This window comes from Stenella coeruleoalba (genome assembly GCF_951394435.1).
Source record: "Stenella coeruleoalba genome assembly, chromosome: 5".
In the NCBI taxonomy this organism is placed as follows: domain Eukaryota; kingdom Metazoa; phylum Chordata; class Mammalia; order Artiodactyla; family Delphinidae; genus Stenella; species Stenella coeruleoalba.
The window spans coordinates 119,304,041-119,324,090 of record NC_137150.1 but is presented as its reverse complement, the minus strand read 5'-3'; the positions used below and the strand labels follow the sequence as shown (position 1 = coordinate 119,324,090).

At 35.6% G+C, this 20,050-nt stretch overlaps 1 protein-coding gene across 2 annotated transcripts in view; it reads left to right on the top strand.

The window, feature by feature from the left end:
* TMPRSS15 (transmembrane serine protease 15) overlaps positions 1 to 20,050 on the top strand; it is a gene marked incomplete at both ends in the record, with an annotated part of 135,126 nt that overhangs the window by 22,587 nt on the left and 92,489 nt on the right. The window contains 3 exons of one of the 2 annotated variants that reach the window (XM_079922843.1): positions 5,591 to 5,722; positions 11,679 to 11,787; positions 19,726 to 19,832. In XM_079922843.1, coding sequence (XP_079778969.1) covers positions 5,591 to 5,722; positions 11,679 to 11,787; positions 19,726 to 19,832 — 348 coding nt within the window. Of the gene's footprint in view, positions 1 to 5,552; positions 5,723 to 11,678; positions 11,788 to 19,725; positions 19,833 to 20,050 lie in introns of both variants that reach the window. The other variant, XM_079922842.1, reaches the window with a different exon arrangement.

Sequence of the window (20,050 nt, the reverse complement as noted above, 5' to 3'; positions counted from 1 at the left end):
TGCTGGGTAGAGTAATCTTGGTTGTAGATTTTTCTCTTTCATCAGTTTAAATATGTCCTGCCACTCCCTTCTGGCTTGCAGAGTTTCTCCTGAAAGTTCAGCTGTAACCTTATGGGGATTCCCTTATATGTTATTTCTTGTCTTTCACTTGCTGCTTTTAATATTTTTTCTTTGTATTTACTTTTTGATAGTTTGATTAATATGTGTCTTGGCATGTTTCCCCCTGGATTTATCCTGTAAAGGACTCTCTGCACTTCTGGGACTTGATTGACTATATCCTTTCCCAAACTAGGGAGGTTTTCAACTATAACCTCTTCAAATATTTTCTCAGTCCCTTTCTTTTTTCTTCCTCTTCTGAGACCCCTATGATTTGAATGTTGGTGCATTTAATATTGTCCCAGAGGTCTCTAAGACTGTCCTCAATTATATTCATTCTTTTTTCTTTATTCTGTTCTGCTGTAGTTATTTCCACGATTTTATCTTTCAGGTCATTTATCGGTTCTTCTGCCTCAGTTATTCTGCTATTGATTCCTTTTGGAGAATTTTAATTTTCATTTATTGTGTTTTTCATCACTGTTTGTTTGCTCTTTAATTCTTCTAGGTCTTTGTTAAACATTTCTTGTATTTTCTCTATTCTATTTCCATGATTTTGGATCACTTTTACTATCATTACTCTGAGTTGTTTTTCAGGTAGACTGCCTATTTCCTCTTCATTTGTTTGGTCTGGTGGGTTTTTACCTTGCCCCTTCATTTGCTGTGTGTTTTTCTGTCTTCTCATTTTGCTTAACTTACTGTGCTTGCGGTCTCCTTTTAGTAGCCTGCAGGTTCATAGTTCCTGTTGTTTTTGGTGTCTGCCCCAGTGGCTAAGGTTGATTCAATGGGTTGGGTAGGTTTCCTGGTGGAGGGGACTGGCACCTGTGTTCTGGTGGATGAGGCTGGCTCTTGTCCTTCTGGTGGGCAGGACCATGTCTGGTGATGTGTTTTGTGGTGTCTGTGACCTTATTATGATTTTAGGCAGCCTCTCTGCTAATGCGTGTGATTGTGTTCCTGTATTGCTAGTTGTTTGGCATAGGGTGTCCAGCACTGTAGCTTGCTGGTCGTTGAGTGGAGCTGGGTCTTAGCATTGAGCAGGAGATCTCTGGGAGAGCTTTCACCATTTTATATTATGTGGAACCAGGAGGCCTCTGATGGACCAATGTCCTGAACTTGGCTCTCCCACCTCAGAGGCACTGGCCCGACACACGGCCAGAGCACCAAGACCCTGTCAGCCACACGGCTCAGAAGAAAAGGGAGAAAAAAAGAAAAAATAAAATAAAATAAAGTTATTAAAATAAAAAAAGTTGTTAAAAATAAAAAAAAATTAAAAGTAATAAAAATAAAGGAAAGAAAGAAAGAAGAGAGCAATCAAACCAAAAAACAAATCCACTAATGATAACAAGCATTAAAGATTATGCTAAAAACACAACAATATATGGACAGACAGAACCCTAGGATAAATGGTACAAGCAAAGCTACACAGACAAAATCACCCAAAGAAGCATACACATACACACTCACAAAACGAGAAAAAAGAAATATATATATATATATATATATATGTAGAGAGCTACCAAATCAATAAACAAATCTACCAATGATAATAAACTCTAAATACTAACCTAAGATAAACATAAAACCAGAAATCAATTAAATGCAGAAAGCAAACCCTAAGTCTACAGTTGCTCCCAAAGTCCACTGCCTCAATTTTGGGATGATTCGTTGTCTATTTAGGTATTCCACAGATGCAGGGTACCTCACGTTGATTGTGGAGATTTAATCCGCTGCTCCTGAGGCTGCTGGGAGAGATTTCCCTTTCTCTTCTTTGTTCGCACAACTCCTGGGGTTCAGCTTTGGATCTGGAACCCCTCTGCGTGTAGGTCGCCTGAGGGCGTCTGTTCTTCCCTTAGACTGGACGGGGTTAAAGGAGCAGCTGATTCGGGGGCTCTGGCTCACTCAGGCCGGGGGGAGGGAGGGGCACGGAGTGCAGGTCGAGCCTGCGGAGGCAGAGGCCGGTGTGACGTTGTACCCGCCTGAGGCGCGCCATGTGTTCTGGGCAAGTTGTCCCTGGATCACGGGACACTGGCAGTGGCGGGCGGCAGAGGCTCCCGGGAGGGGAGGTGGGGATAGTGACCTGTGCTCGCACACAGGCTTCTTGGTAGTGGCAGCAGCAGCCTTAGCGTCTCCTGCCCGTCTCTGGGGTCTGCTCTGATAGCCGCAGCTCGTGCCCGTCTCTGGAGCTCCTTTAAGCGGCACTCTCAATCCCCTCTCCTCGTGCACCAGGAAACAAAAGAGGCAAGAAAAAGTCTCTTGTCTCTTCGGCAGGTCCAGACTTTTCCCGGACTCCCTCCCGGCTAGCTGTGGCGCACTAACCCCTTTTGGCTGTGTTCACGCAGCCAATCCCAGTCCTCTCTCTGAGGTCTGACCTCCGAAGCCCGAGCCTCAGTTCCCAGCCCCACTCGCCCCGGCGGGTGAGCAGACAAGCCTCTCGGGCTGGTGAGTGCTGGTCGGCACTGATCCTCTGTGCGGGAATCTCTCCGCTTTGCCGTCTGCACCCCTATTGCTGTGCTCTCCTCGGTGTCTCTGATGCTTCCACCCTGCCCACCCATCATCTCCACCTGCAAAGGGGCTTCCTAGTGTGTGGAAACCTTTCCTCCTTCACAGCTCCCTCCCACTGGTGCAGGTCCTGTCCCGATCCTTTTGTCTCTGTTTTTTTCTTTTTTCTTTTGCCCTACCCAAGTACGTGGGGAGTTTCCTGCCTTTTGGGAGGTCTGAGGTCTTCTGCCAGCGTTCAGTAGGTGTTCTGAAGGAGCTGTTCCACTTGTAGATGTATTTCTGATGTGTTTGTGGGGAGGAAGGTGATCTCCATATCCTACTCCTCCGCCATCTTGAAGGTCTCCCCCTCATGTTGGTTTTGATATGAGGAACTTCTCTTTATTCATGGACCAAGACAGCTGAAGTGTGTTTATATACCAGAATGTGGAGATAGAGTACAATCTTGACATAATATAATATTTCCACCTTCAAATCAAAATATTTCAAACTAGAGTTATTTTCTAATCCCACCAGCTGTTTCTCTTATAATCACTAACATGACTAATGACCGTTGGTAATTCAACTGGCCACTCCAAAAGTGGACTTACCATCCTTAGCATCCCCTTAGCCACCGCTCTCTGATCAGGGGCACATCTGGTCACTAAAGCTCATCAATTCTACTTATAAAATAGCGGTTGGAATATGCCCCATCTCTTCTGCAAGTGCAAGAGTTGAGTTCCAACCCTCATCAACTTTCACCTTGACCATTGAAACAGTTTCTCAATTGGTCTGCTCTGAAGAGATTCTCCACTTGGTCCTGGAATTGTCTTTATGGAACATGGACTGGTCATATCACATATATATGTAAACACTTTCAATGCCATTGCTTATAGAAAAATACTTTAATATGTTAAAAGATTTTTAAAAAGTCCCCCAGAATTTGGCACTAAACTCCCTTCCTGCCATAGCTTCAATTAACATCCCAACATCTAGGTAGAGTCCTCTGTTCTGCATATATTAATATGCTCTTGTCATATCACTATGTATACATTTCACATACCTCTCTTCCTTGTGTATTTCTAAGCATCCTTCAAAATTTAGTTTATGTGAAGATGCCTTCAATCCCTACCTCAGAAGGAAAATAATCCATTGTGTAGCCCAGTCTTTGATGTTCTCATATCACTTTTTTCTACATCATTTAAAAAATTTATTAGTTAATGAACCAGTCTCCAACTAAACTCCAAGCTCCATGAGAATAGCCTCTGCCTTACTCATCCTTTTATCTCTATCCCTTAAAAATCCATGACACAAAGTAGAAATAAATACTTGTAGAGTGAATGAATGATCATTAATGAAATCAAAAGATCCCAAGGGGTGTCACTTGCCAGTGTGGTTTTGAAATTCACTCTATGAAGTTCAATAAGCAACAGACAAAATATGAAACATCAGGAAGTGAAGTTCCCATGAGAAGCATTAGATTAGACAAAATTATAATTTTCCTAGTTATATCCCCAAATCTATTCTTATAGATGCTGAACACTTAGAATTCTATTAACAACTGTTAAAATGAGACTTAGAATTTCTAGAATAATGCCCTTTTTTCTCATTTATTTATTTATCAAGCATTTATGGAATACTATCAACACTATGCCTTTCATGGATTAGGGACTCAACAATTAAGGACTCTCTTGATGAGCATCTCATATATATCTCATAATATGCATATGTGTTTATTCAATACAATTTTTATCAATTATTATTCTCTTAAGTGGGAGTATTTTGTCATTTGGGAATGGCTCTGGTTTTTATCCTTTCCTATTTTAGATGTTAGGTGATCCTTGAATTTCCCAATGGTTTATATCCACGTTAATTACAGACAATTACAAAAGTCCAATTTAGTTGTATATATACTCAGCAACCCTGTCCATAATGTTCCTAATTAAGTATTACCTTAGCAGATTTATTGACAGAAGCACTTTTCTTTCTCCAATTAATTTCTTGGAGTATAAGGAGAAATTTCAGAATCAAATATATGTTTAAAACCCAGCAGATGGCAGTGTAATGCTGGTTTTAAGATTAAGAACAATAACAAAAAATGTTATTGAGCTTAAAGATTTTCCAAAAACTTTAAACTGTCATTGTTATTCTAATCATAGACAAAAAATATTCAAATTCTCACATTGCTTAGAAAATAAAAACATATGTGTTTATCTAGTGGGCATACAAATATATTTTTAGAATTGCACCTAAAATTTCCAAGTCAATTTCTAGAAGTAAAATGTGTTTCTCAGTCCATCTCTATATCTAGAAATGTGGAAGAGGAGAAGGGGAAGGACAGGACAGGCTGAGAGGTACAAATTGATCAGATCATGGCCAGAGTATGGCATGGAGTCCTTCAGGGCCATGTTTGCACCTTTCCCCCTAAGAACCTCTGATTCAAGAAGTGAGGAGATATTGAACAGAAATAACCTTTGGGTTCCTCATGCTCAATGCGCTGGGAATTTTAAGTGTTTTATTTTACTATAAAATAGCTTTCTTTGACAAATTTTACTCTGCAGGATACAAACCTTGACTTCAGTCACTATATTTTCAAATGATAAGTTTATAAGTAAATGAAGTGGCTACTAGATACTGCAGATGATGTGATACATATTCCAATAAATTGTCCCACATTACACATTACAATCCTAGGAGGTGTAAATATTGGTGACTAAATGTCCAAACTGTAGTACTGATTTGTGGAGGTTAAAAATCAACAAAATAAACATCATATTTGACATCTATGAAGAAATATGTATCATTTCTTCAAAATTTAAAACTCTAAGATTTTACAAATGATCAATTAATTAAATGAAATAAATATTTCTTTTGGAAATTGAAATACATGCTTATAAGTAAGCACATACTTACCTAAATGACAAAAAATACATGGTAACTATCCAGACATTGTACATATCTCATTAGTTGGAAATTAAATCTACTATGTGGGAAACTTATAAATCCAATCTTTTTTTAAAAGGACATGTCTCAGTAGAGTGCCCACCTGATTCAAGGCTGTGTGCTGATGCTCTAAATTGTATAGCAATTGATTTATTTTGTGATGGAGAATTGAACTGTCCAGATGGCTCTGATGAAGACAATAAAATTTGTGGTAAGTGATGACCTTCCCTCCCTCTTCCCCCTTCTTTTCCATCCTCCCTCACTATGTACTCACACACATACACACACACTCCTCAAGTACCAAAAACTACTGGAGAATGATATATCCCAATAGCCATGTTTATAATTTAATACAAAACTCCAGAAAATAATTATATTAATATTTCCTAAACTTTATCACATGACATTAAGCATATTAATTAAACAGAATTCCATTCGACAAGTGTAGAAAGAATACTGTAGTTAATGTCTGGGGGAGGAGATTGGCATTATTTTTCATCCCATATTAATCTACTACAAACTATTATGAATTTGAACACTTTTTCACCATCTTATCATAATATTGGTCATTTTATTTTTGCTATTTTAACAGTTTCTAACTCAGTAATCACCATCCCTTAATTTTTATTGTTGCCTTTATTCACCTTTTGGCAAAGAAACAAAAGATATCTTAAAAACTGTACTGAGTTGTAGTTCTGTGAACAAGGGAAATCAGCTACAAATAAGATCTTCATGTTTGATCAATAAAATATCTGTGTTTTTTTTGTAAATTTTGGCATTTGTTTTGAGTGCTAATAATTTTTAAAATCACTATTATTATTATTATTTAACACTTAAGTAGTACTTACTAAATGCCAAACATGGCTCTAAGTGATATAAACATATTTCTTCTTTGGCTTATTTCTTCATTTTATCACTGGGTAATATACACATGAAAGATTAACACATAAATGTACATACAGATTGGTAAGGAATGTGAGCAACTATCTGAACAATTCTAATCTATAATTTGTTCTTGAAAAATTAAACAGCAGGAATTGAACAAATTTTTGGTGTGGTTTACAATCAGTTTAAAAATTGACCATGAGTACCATTAGTTCCCGAAATGTGAAAAGGCTTTAATTACAATTTGCTACACTTTGTTCTTCTATTATTTGTTACACTTTGCTCTTCTTGCTTGATTTTAATTGAAGATGAATGCTCCATTACCAACCGAAGTTTAAAAAATTACCTATACCCTCAGTATATACTTGAAAAGACAGGCAGTTGTTCTGTTTCCCAGAACCAACTCAAAAACTGGCAACTTGACTGAAGAGTCTTCTACTAAGCAATCCTAATTCAAATGTTCTTGGATAAAATTCAAACTTCAGAGTTTAACTACATACTTTGAAGTGCACTCAGAGCATATTGGAAGAAAGTGTAGGCTACAGAATATTTTTTAATCTATTTTATATAACTAAGTTACTCAAAGAAAAAGAAAACAACATCCTATTTTGCTATGGTTTTCAGGCAGTTTTCAAAACCTTTTCACAGAGAATGTGATGCAAGTGTGCCATCATGAGGTAATAAAGGTGATGCTGATTTATATTTCAAAAATAATGTGTATCAAAGTGAGACACATACCTTTAAGCCTGTATAATGATGATCGATAACTTTAAATGGGGAAAAATATATAAGATGAATAATCAGAAAATGAACCACACCTATTATGTGCTCTTTACCGTCATGGAGTTTATAATTTTCATAAAAAAATAGTATCCATGCATATCAAAAAATAACCATAGAAATATCCTATATGTGGCAACTTGTCCTAAAACAAGTTTTAAGGCCATGAATTATTTTTCTTAGTCATTCTAAACTCATGACGTGAACCTCACTATTAGAACTGAATTCTCTAAATTTGCCTGAAAAACATAATCAAACTGCATTATTATTTTTCAATATCATGGAGGTTTTATGTTAATTTAAACAGTATCAATTCACCATCCATGTCACTAACTTTCTTAAGCCTCTGAATCCTCGTTTGCCACTTTTACTTGATTCTCGTCTTTATTTGTGTTTTAAAGTTAGCATTATATCTATTTTTGAAAAACAATTTAAAGTTGTTGTGGGAAAAGTGGACAAATCAATTACTCTATCCATCTAGGATTTTTCAAGCATATATAAGTTGTTTTATTTATTATTTAATCATGAATGATTGTGAGTTCTTCACCTCAGCACCACCTCAAACTTCTATAGCATAATTTCTACATGAAAGCCCTGTCCATCAATCTATGTTCACTGAAAGATTATTTTAAGAGAATTCTCTATGTGAAACTGACCTTTGCTCTATCTCTTTTTTCTCCTCCAGCTGTGAGCTCTAATTCTAGTTTGTGTTATTAATAGAGTCATAATAATGTTAACTTGCTAAACAGCTTCTTTTACAGTCTTTAGTTATTTAGGTTTTCACAACTTATAGCTGACTATAGCAGAACCAAGATTTCTTTAAATTGTTTTTTTCTTCTGATGAAAATTGCATCAGCAGGAAAGTTCACTTTTTAGCTGACCTATGAGAAGAAGAGATGCTGACTCAAACAGCCTTTAGGACAATGTTCGGGCCTGTTTGGAAGTTGGCAAGTGTCTCCATAGATTGTTTGCATGCACAATGTATGTGCATGCCTTATACGTATGTGCACAATAGATGGGCAGAGATCATGTTTGATTTACGTTCCTAGAGAATTCAAAACCCTGAGAAAACACACAACTAATAAACATTGAGCCAGCAGAAGGAGCTGGGTCCTAAGAACACACCTATATGAATCTCATTCCATTACAGGCAATTTCAGATAGTGCAATAGAATGGCTGATATTATTTGGCAGGCTCATTGATCTCTCACTGAGAATTTTTTTTTGATGCTACACTTAAAAGAACTTCATAGTCAAAAATTACAATCCTGAATACCCAGTAATCCTACTCAGCCATGGCTGGGTTATATCTGTTTTGCCAAAAGTCTGTCCTGCTTCATGACATGTAACATTAAGTTCTCCAGAAATATCCTGAAATTAAATGAAAGAATGTACGAGAAAGTCCCTAGCACAAGCCTATATCTTGAAATGATAATATTTTGGCATTCTGAATTTTGCTATTATAAGTAGTTCAATATTATTGTAATTTTATTTTAAATGTGTTCAGGAATATTCTTCTTAATCTTTACTTAAGTGCAGGAATTCCCAGAGGCCCTTTAGAGCAGAACTAGACCTGTAGATTATCCATTTCCACTAAAACTCAGCAACTTCATAGAAAACTGAACAGGCAAACTGATCATATTCTTAAGGGCAAGCTAAATATTATGATAAACAATCTTAGCAATGTAAGACAATTATAGTTTATTTATCACTTACGTTATAGTCCAAGAAAGATGGCAAGAGGCTGTGTTCTGCAGACACTCAGCATGCCGGTTCCTCCACCATCCCTTCTGTGCCAAGTTCTCCCCTGGATCCTTTGCAACCTGCTGAGAGACAATGGAAAAATGTTATAGAAGATCTTTTTAGAAATCATATCTGGAGATAAACACAATCACTTTCACTATAGTTTATTAACCAGACTCTGTCACGTGACCCATTTTAGGATATGCAGTCTAGTCATGTACCTAGAAAGGGACTGAATAAGGGTATGGCAAACATACAACAATCTCTGCCACCAGGGTCATCACTCAGCTTTTTGGAAATTTATGAACCCCATTGTACAGCCCAAAGCTATTGATATCTTCCCCCCAAATATGTAGTGAGTGGACATGAAGAATTACTAAAGTGTCACCAGCTTTGCAAATAGGTTTTACAAATTCTAAAACCAGTCTTGTTTTTTTCCTTTTTTCACTCTATCTTTTTTTGCTCCCTCCTGTTTGTTGTGAAGTGCTGTTGCAAACGTGATCTATATTCTAATTTTAAAAACACTGGACATGATGAAATTCCTTTAATTTTCTGTTTCTTCTTTCATTTAAAATCTCTCTCTCTCTCTCTCTCTCTCTCTCTCACACACACACACACACACACACACACACACACACACACACACACACATCCTGCTTTTCAACGACTGAGTGATGTCACCCTGATAGCTCTATATATTGCTGTATTAGGCTAATATTAGGTATTGCCTGGCTTTGAATCAACCTTTGTAAGCTGGAAGAACTTATGTTAGTTAACTTACCCGTTCTGTACCTCAGCTTCCCCACCTAAAACTTCATAAATTTGTGGTGAAGGGGACATTAACACTTATATAATGACCTTAGAGCAATGCTGGCACATAATAAACATTCCACCAATGCTAACAGTTGTATTTTAGGGCTGGTAGGATTGATTGTTCTTTCTTACTGTGTTCCTAAGTGTCATAGTTTAAATATAAACTACTTATAATAGTGGTGGATTTTCTTGCACTGCCTGTACTCTTGGAGCCCACATGTTTCTTGACAAACTGTGACTAAAAAGCTTCATATATCACTTAAAATACAAGCAGACACTATTCTTACTTTTATGGTCATTGAAGCTAAGTGATTTTCTCATTTATTCGGCGTGGTTTGTGATGCACAGAGAGTTAAGAGTGAAAAAGGAGATTTTTTTTTTTACAACTAGAAAATTATTTTGCTCTGCATTAAACAGACATATATTTTACTGTTTATCTTCAAATCATACAAATTAGCCTTAATTGTCCTTTCTGCTCCAGCAAGTATTACACGTAAGGTGATTCAGTTCTCTCAACAAGTCACAATTTTTTCTCTTTAATTTCCTGAAGTCTATGATATTGGGTTATTATCTTTTCTGTTCTTAATTTTTTTTTCCCTTGGGAATTGGGCTATAATAATCCAATGCATAATCCAATGCAATTAATTCCTAGGACATTATTCTTAAATGGACTTTGTCTTAAAATTTATTTACCTTTCTTTATGCCTCTACCTTATATGCCTTTTAAAAATGTACACCAAAAGTAGCAAAAAGCCAACCAAAATGTGGTATTTTTATCAGGATTTCTATGTGCTTTTCAATTTCTTTCTTCTGTTCATATAAAATGTTTGATGTCATATAATAGCTTGTGTTTTATAACTTGGCAGAATTACTGTGTAATGTTACAGTGGGTTTTTCCATTTATCAATTTAGGATTAGCTTATTCTGCACTCAGATTCCAAGGGCAGCAATTTAATTTTGATAAATTTCCTTGATTTCCCTGCCCTCTATCAACACTTCCAACATACGAGGAATAAACAAAATACCAAAAGAAAAAGGACATATTCCAGGAGTCATTATTTTAGAATTTTGGTGTCAACAGTAGTAAGAATATAGAAAATAACCTAAGAAAAGCTAAAGATTGTGAAAATCAAATCAGTTTTATTTTTAATGCATACTATACATAGCAAGTATAAAATAAAAAGCTACAAATTATGACTCCTCTTTCATTCTTTCAAGATTTTAATCTAGTAGGAAATGACTCAGATATAAATTAAGACAACTAGTAATTCATGACATTAAGGAGATGTAAGAGAAGTACATGAAATAAATGTGCTACAAGAATTAAAAGAGGAAAATGAGTTGTCATGGGAGAGAAAAACACTCAGGAATATTGAATGACAATATTGAGCTAGATTGTGAGTCCATACAAAAGGAGCAAAAGTGATGAAGGTTAAAAGTTGTGTGCAGTAGATTGAATGGAAGGATCTCTTCAGGCCCCTTTCACCATATGTATCATTTTCCTGGCCATTTTCTGATCATTTTCAGGAAAACGTATCACTAGTGTGCATAGAGGAAGTTCACCCTAGCTCCAATTTAATGGGGAAAATAAAGCAAAAAATAGTAGTTGCTTCTTTAAATTGGAAGTTTACAATTAAGGTGTATTTGTTTTCTTACAAATATAAAAGAATATACTAAAAATGCAACTTAACTATGGGTATTTAGAAATAGAATGATTTTCTAAAGGATCTATAATGGGTTGTGTAAGAGTATTTGAAAATAGCTAATAGATTTAAAACACAAAATCTGATCTATTTCCATTCGATCATTTTAGTTTTGTGAAATGGCCTCGTAGAGATTTAATCATGAGTAGTCTATGAAGGTTCGTTAGGCAATTTGAATCCCATTTCATTTGAGAAACCCTTCCAAGATTGTTTTGTCTAATATTAATTGCCATTTTTTCACAGCCACAGCTTGTGATGGAAGATTTTTGTTGACTGGATCTTCTGGGTCCTTCGAAGCTGCCCATTATCCAAAGTCTTCTAATCCAAGTGTTGTTTGTCGGTGGATTATACGGTAATATACCATCTTCTATTCCATGTTCTTAAGTCATAAAGTCTTTCTCTGATGCAGTTAGTCTTACCATATTTAGTAATGTATTTATGTTTTGGACAATTTTTTTCATTAACTACGAAGCAAAGCCTTCCCAACTGATATCCTGTCCAAGAAATTTCTCTCTCATTCTTAACCTTTTAAAAAGGAATTTTGCCCTATGAACAATAAATGGGGCCATCTCATTGGGCTTTGTAGAAAGTTTTTTTTTTTTCCATATAGTTGGCACAAATCAAATGCTGCCAAAATTAACAACATGCCTGTATGTCTGTGTATTGCAAGAAACTGTATTTCACTTAGCTGCATCTTAGCTACAGAGTAGTTCCTTTCTCATTATGCTTGCATCCATGTGAAATCTCCGACGGTGTGATTTGGTCATGGCAGATCAAGAGCTGGGAAACCCATTATACTCATCTTTTGTGTTGTATCTTGAATAACACTTAGTTCACTTACTATATATTTGACCTCCAAGTCTTAATTCAATTGACGAATCCAATCATTATGATGATCAAAATAATCAAACTGCTGATAGTTTGTCTACTTTAATATTTGCCTAAACGTTTTTCACAGAGGAGTAGTACCTAATGTTTCTCTCAGATATTTCAAGGTAAATATCATTTGTACTAGAATAAATATAAGGAGCTCTGAAATAAACTCATTACAATTGTTTTAAAAGTACAAGATTTCTCACAGCCTTAAATAAGTTAAGATGCAAGTAAATTTCCCCCAAAATATACAGTTGACCCTTGACAACAGAAGGCTTAGGGGTGCCAATAGCCCATGCAGTCAAAATCCCCATATAACATTACAGTTGGCCCTCTGTTCTATGGTTCCCCAGGGTTTGTGTAGTATGCATTTATTGAAAAAATCCACATATGAGTGGATCCACATACTTCAAGCCAGTATTGTTCAAGAGTCAACTGTATATATATATTTTCTATTAAGCCACTGAACATTTTTCCCCACAGAGCATTCAGCATAAGTGCTCTGTGGAATTCATTTTGAGAAATGCATTCTAGTTCGTTCATTTTTCTTTACAGCTGGATGAGATTATGGTTTCCCAATCTGACCTACTATATATTTATTTTAATCATTGTGATAACTCACTAGAAAATGGGGAATCAATATAACAGCTGGTTAGAGAAGGCTAAAAGACAGAGCTTTGGGTTCTTGCCAAACAAATGATAAGAAATGGCCCCATAAAGACTCACAAGAGTTGTTTTCCTGAGTAGACATATTCCAGAGATGAGATGAGGTATGAAGGGAAGATTGTTCTAAGCACATTTACTTGGCATTATTCAGGAAACCAAGAACATCTTGTTCTGCTTAAATAATTTCTATTTTGGAGCTCAGCCTCATGTAAGTCATGTGATATAACTAAGAGCACTATTTCCTTTTTTTCATGCTCTAAAGAACATGTTACTTGTGTTCCAAAGATAAGATTTTGTATTTAAAATGGCAGTTCTAGGTAATTCTTGTCAAGTGAAAACTTAAAAATTTAGAGGACATCATTTCTAATATAATCACATCATATTTAAAGAGAAGCATTTATAAATGGCTATTAGCATTGTTCATAAAAAAATGAAAAATATTCAATTCTTTACCTAAAATGCCAGCAGAAAAGCTTAGAAAAATCTTAAATTACTTCCTTTGAAAATTGAAAGAAAATGAATTCTAACTGATCTACATTCCTAACTACACAGTGATTTCTTCATGTGATCTTTGAAATTTTATTAATACTAAATAATGATAATTTAATTGTTCAATCCACTTCTTAGTAGAGCTAGGTCAAAACTACAGGGAGGTCTTATAAGCAGATCACAATAAACTTTTTCTATAATAGTACATAATATCATTTATGTAATAATCACACTATGTTAATTAAAGATTTGTATGGTTCTATTCTTTTTACTTCTTTTTCCATCACTTAATTTTTAAAACTATTTTAAGAAATCCACCATTAATCTAGGGATGATTTTTAAAACCTATAGAATCTAAAATAAATAAATACTGTACTTCATGATACTTTAAATTATGATTTAAAATTATATAAATAATCTAAGTGTATTTTCTTCTCAAAACTGATTACTACATTAGAGATGCATTAGACCTGATGGTTTGTTTTTCCTAATGGTGATCAAAATGGGGTTAAGACAATAATGTTTCTTACAAGCTTGGAAGACCAAATAACTAGTGGAGAAATGGTTAGGATGCAATTAAGCTATATTTTGGGATTATATTAAGACCACATGTAGCAGAGCGTCAGTGATGGAGAATGTGAGCACTGGAGACTGTCGGCATGGGTTTCAAATCTGGCTTCTTCAGATTCAAGATATGTGATTTCAGAAAAATAACTAAATCTCTTAGACAAAATTTCTACATCTATAGAGTTCAATATCTCTAACTACAGGGGTCAAAGTCATTATGAAAAGTAATATTGAATGTAAAACACTTAGCACTCTATTATATGCTCAGTAAAAATGGGCTCTAAAAAGAGTAGCTATTGATACAAAAATGTAAAATATAAAAATTACATTTAGGAAATTATCCTTTCCTTCAAAATTTCAGAAGGTAACTGTGGTTAATATTATAAAAACATCAGATATGATATTCTACAATTAATCTCACCTTTATAAATGACTTTGTTTTATTGCAAATAAGTTGGCTTTTCTGAAACAGAAGAAAGTAGAAAACAGTATGCACTCATTTCTCTCCTCTACCTATCTACTTTGAAAAAGTAAACAGCTTCTGAACACAAAGTTTCCTAGGAAGCTCCTCTTGCATCCTTTAGTTTCTTGAAAACAACATCACTTGTTAAAAAAACAAACAACACAAACAAGCAGACAACAACAACCAAAAAAAACCTCACTGTTTTCTTGCCTGGAGACACCAAAACTTTCATTAAAATAAGAGAAACCATCCCTGAAGGCAGCTTATTTCTTCTTCCTCTGTCTTCTTCAGTTTTGATGCTGGATTTCCTAAAGTTCGCACTAGCAGGCTCACTTTCCACATGGTTGAAGAGACCTAACAGAGGTAGAATTTTTTTAAACAGCTGCCATCATCTGCTTCTCTCTCCTTCTCTCAGTCTGCTCTGGGAGTATCTCCTGCTCCCTCATGTTGATCTCCTTCCACCCCTGTCAACCTCCTGTGGTTACTAAATACATCTGAGGGTAGCCCATGAGCATGGCATCTTCTGCATCTGCCTATCTTCCTCCAGTGGCCCTCAAACCTCAGAGCACATCACAGTCGCTCCTGGAGTATTTAAAAATGTACATCCCCAAATCCATTCCAGAACCATGGAATCTGAAATCCAGGGTTGAGGTCCCTGTGTCAATATTTTTTAAAACCAACCCACCATTGTTCTAACATCACCTTCCTGACAGCAAACACTGGTCATATCCAAAAACCTGGGTTACTGCTTACATGTCTTTTAATCCTCCCCTGCTAGTCGCTGCCATTGCAATGTTGTCAACCACACTCCTTGAAGACTAAACCTTAGCCCTGCCTCCAGCCCCTCATCAGGGATCTAATATGTTTGCTAAACCTCAGGTCTTGCCCCAAATGGACCTTTCCCAACCATGAAACTTAGAGTTTCAAAATTAACTACATTTGTGATGAATGTCCCCAGTTTACCAACTGATCAAGGTACTACTGATAACTTACCGAAAATCCAAACTTGCCATGCCCCTGGGCAGGAGCCATGATTCAATCAGCAGCCTCCACAGCCAGCCTCTGAAGCCAAGTATCTTCTCAGTCTTCTTCTTGGCTTTGGAGACTAGATCTCTCCCTATTATCCACCCTTTCAATATTCAACCAGGTTCAACATTATCTATGCTCTGCTTTAATTGTTTGGCCTTCCTCCTTTTTGCAGAGTTCAGGGGAACCTTGTACCTCCAAACACTAAAGAATTACTCACATTTCTGATCCTACACTTCAGTGAGACAGTAGAGTTATAAATAGGCATTGCCCTGGACACCTTTTCCCCAAACTGAAAATTAAAATTTGAACATTTTTCCCCACAGAGCATTCAGCATAAGGTAGATAAGCCATTGGCAACTTGATTATTTTGATCATCATAATGATTGGATTGGTCAACCAAATTGAGAGCTTGGAGGTCAAATATATAGCAACTGATCCAAATTTTATTCAAGATTTAGCACAAATGGTGTATATACAGGGTGTTCTCAGCTTTTAATCTGCCATGACTAAATCACACCATAGGAGATTTTCATACAGATGTTGGCATAATGAGATAGGAATTATTCTGTAGCCAAGAAGCCTCAGCTTTTGTTCCCCCACAGATATGTTGATTTAACAGTGAAATGTGAACCAAAAGTCATTTATGGGAATTCCAGAATTCAGTTAAGAAGTTGAATACCCCAGGTGAACACAAAGCCAAGGACAGCTGCACTGAAATGGACAAGAAGATCAAGTTTATTTTACCCTCCATCAACTCCTTCCCCAACACAGCACAGCTCAGCACAAGTCTTGACTCACTACTTCTTCCTTGGAAGGAAAAAGAAGGATGAAACATGCATCCAGTGTCCCAGCTTTTCCAAGAGCTGCCTAAGAGACTAGTTTCTGTCTCACCTCATATGGATAAGTGATGGAACTGGTATTGTTTGGATGCCTGAGAGATACTGAGAACAAAGAGAAGTGGATACAGCTTGCTATGGCCAGCAAGGCTTGATACAATTGGGAGAAAGTGTGCGATTCAAGGCTTCTCCCTAAGGATGGAAAGAAAGAAGTGCAGCATGCTTCCAACATTCTGTTTCAAGAGCTTCCCCAGCAACGGGTATATGTCTTGCATGAATGAGGAGCTGATGAGCCAGCACAATTTGCATGGACTGTGGCTGCAGAGAACAAGGTATAGTTGGGTGACATGCTGTGGTAGGACCAGAGAATATGCAGCACCACATACAGACACCAGACAGAGCAAAAAATTAGACACCACTCAAAAAGAAACTTGCAAGGTTCTAATTGCTCTTGAAGAGTCAATGGATCTCATACTAAATCAAAAAGGAAATTAGAAAATGTCTTGAAGCAAATGAAAAACAACAACAACAGCAACATACTAAATCTTATGGGATAGAGAAAAAGAAGTGCTAAGTGGAATAACCTAGAAGAAAAGGATAAATCCCTAGAAACTTACAATCTACTAACACTGAATCATAAAGAAATACAAAATCTGAACAGACCATTTCCTAGTAAGAAGATTGAATCAGTAACCAAAGACCTCCCAACAAAAAAACCATGACCCACTGGTTTTACTGGTGAATTCTACCAAATATTTAAAGATGAGTTAATACTAATCTTTTTCAGACTCTTCCAAAAATTGGAAAAGAAGGAACACTCACTTTGATACCAAAGCCAGACAAAGTCACCACAAGAAAAGAAAACTACAGTCCTGATAATATACCTCTGATAATATAAATGTACAAATCCTCAAGCAAAATACTAGCAAACCAAATTCGATGGAAAATTAAAAGGATTATACACCATCACCAAGTGAGATTCATCTCTGGGATGCAAGGATGTTTCAATATATAAAAATCAATCAACTTGATACACCACATTAACGGAATGAAGGCTAAAAATCACAGGATCTTCTCAACAGATTCAGAAAAAGCTTTTGACAAAATTCAACACCCTTTCATGATAAAAAACACTAAGCAAAATAAGGATAGAAGGAAATTACCTAAATCTAATAAAGGTCATACAAGAAAAGTTCAGAGTAAATATCATACTCAATGATGAAAACATAAAGGCTTTTCCTCTAAGATCAGGAAAAAAACAAGGATGCCCCCTCTCACCACTCTTATTCAACTTAATACTGGAAGTCCTAGCCAGAGCAATTAAGCAAGAAAAAAAAATACAATATATCCAAACAAGAAAGGAAGAAGTAAAATTATCTGTTCACAGGTGGCAAGATCTTATATATAGAAAACCATAAATTCCACAAAAAAACCTGTTGGAAATAATAAAATAATTCAACAAAGTTACAGGATACAAAATCCACATAGAAAGATCACTTGTGTTTCTATACACTAATCATCCAGAAAGGAAATTAAGAAAACAGTCCCATTTACAATAGCAGTAAAAAGAATAAAGTACTTAGGAATAAACTTAATCAAGGAGGTAAAAGACACAGTGAAAATAATAAAACATTACTGACTGAATTTAAAGACAAATAAATGGAAAGACATCTCATGTTCATGGATTTGAAGACTTAATATTGTTAAAATATAATAATGTAATATAATAATGTCCATACTACTGAGCATGATCTATAGATTCATCACAATCTCTATCAAAATCCCAATGATTTTAAAAGAAAAAAAGAATCCTAAAATTCATATGGAACCACAAAGAACCCCAAATAGCCAAAACAATCTTGAGAAAGAGAACAAAGCCTCATACTTCCTGATTTCAAAATATATTACAAAGCTACAGTAATCAGTACCAGTATAGTACCAGCATGAAAATAGACATACAGACCAATGAAACAGAATAGAGAGGTCACAAATAAGCCCACACATATATGGTCAAATTATCTTTGACAAGGATGTCAAAACTACACAACAGGGAAACAATATAGTCTCTTCAACAAAGGGTGTTGGTAAAACTAGATATTCAGATGCAGAACAAAATTGGACCTTTACCTTACACCATACACAAGAAATAAACTCAAAATGAATTAAAGGCTTAAACATAAGACCTGAAATCATAAAACTCCTAGAAGAAAACATAAAAGGAAAGCTTCATAACATTGGTCTTCACAATGATTTCCTGGATTTGAAAACAAAAGCACAGGCAGCAAAAGCAAAAATCAACAAGTGACAATATATCTCATTAAAAACCTTCTATACAGCAAAGGAAACAACAGAAAACAACAGAATGAAAAGGCAACCTAAGGAATGGAAGCAAATATTTGCAAACCATATATCTAATTAGGGTTAATATCCAAAATATATAAGGAGCTCCTACAAAACTCAATAGCAAAATAAACCAAATAAAAAGTGGGCAAAAGACTCAAATAGATATTGCTCAAAAAAAAAGGCATATAAATGGCTAAAGTGCATCGCTCAACATAGTAATCATCAGGGAAATGCAAATCAAAATCATAATGGCCATTACCAAAAAAACAGAACATTATAAATGTTGGTGAGAATGTGGGGAAATTGGATCCCTTGTGTGCTGTTGGATGGAATGCAAAATGGTGTAGATAGTATGGAAAACAGTATGAAGCCTCCCTAAAGGCATAAGAAATAGAACCACCATATGATCTAGCAATCCAATTTCTTGGTATTTTTCCCAAAGAATTGAAGTCAAGATCTCTAAAAGATACACACTCCTATGTTCATTGCAGCATTATTCACAATAGCTAAGAGGTGGAAACAAACTAAATGTTCATTGACAGATGAATAGATAAAGAAAATGTGGTGTATACATACAGTGGAATATTATTCTGTCATTAAAAGAAGGGAATCCTATCATAGGCAACAACGTGGTTGCACCTTGAGAACATTATGCTAAATGAAATAAGCCAGTCATAGGAGGACAAATCCTGCATGATTTCACTTATATGAAACATCTAAAGTATTCAAACTCAGAGAGTCAAAAAGTATAATGGTTGTCATAGGCTGGGAGAGAAAAAATGGGGAGTTACTGTTCAGTGGGTATAGAGTTTCAGTCATGCAAGTTGAAAGAGTTCAAGAGAGCTGCAGTATAATATTGTGCTTATAGTTAAAAATACTGTTCCATACATTTAAAAATTGTTAAGAGAGTCTATCATGTTACATATTCTTTATCACAATTAGAAAAATACATTCAAATTCTAGAATACATTGAGTTGTGCCAACTGTTAAGAGTGTAATAGTCTATTTTTTGCTTTTAATTTAGTGTAAACAAAGGACTTTCCATTCAACTGAACGTTGATTATTTTAATACATATTATACAGATGTATTAAATATTTATGAAGGTGTGGGTTCAAGCAAGATTTTAAGAGGTAAGTTAAAACAAATATACAGTCCATTATCAAAATGAAAATATGTGGAAAACTTTTTGGAGTGATGTGCTTTCCCTTTGATTTTTTTTTTTTTGAGGTTGTATGTCTGGTTTTATTTTCTTCCAGATATGTAGCAATATGATTTGTGAAATAACCCATTCTCTTATTGATGCGAGTTGTTTGTTTGTTTGTTTATTGGAGTATAATTGTTTTACAAT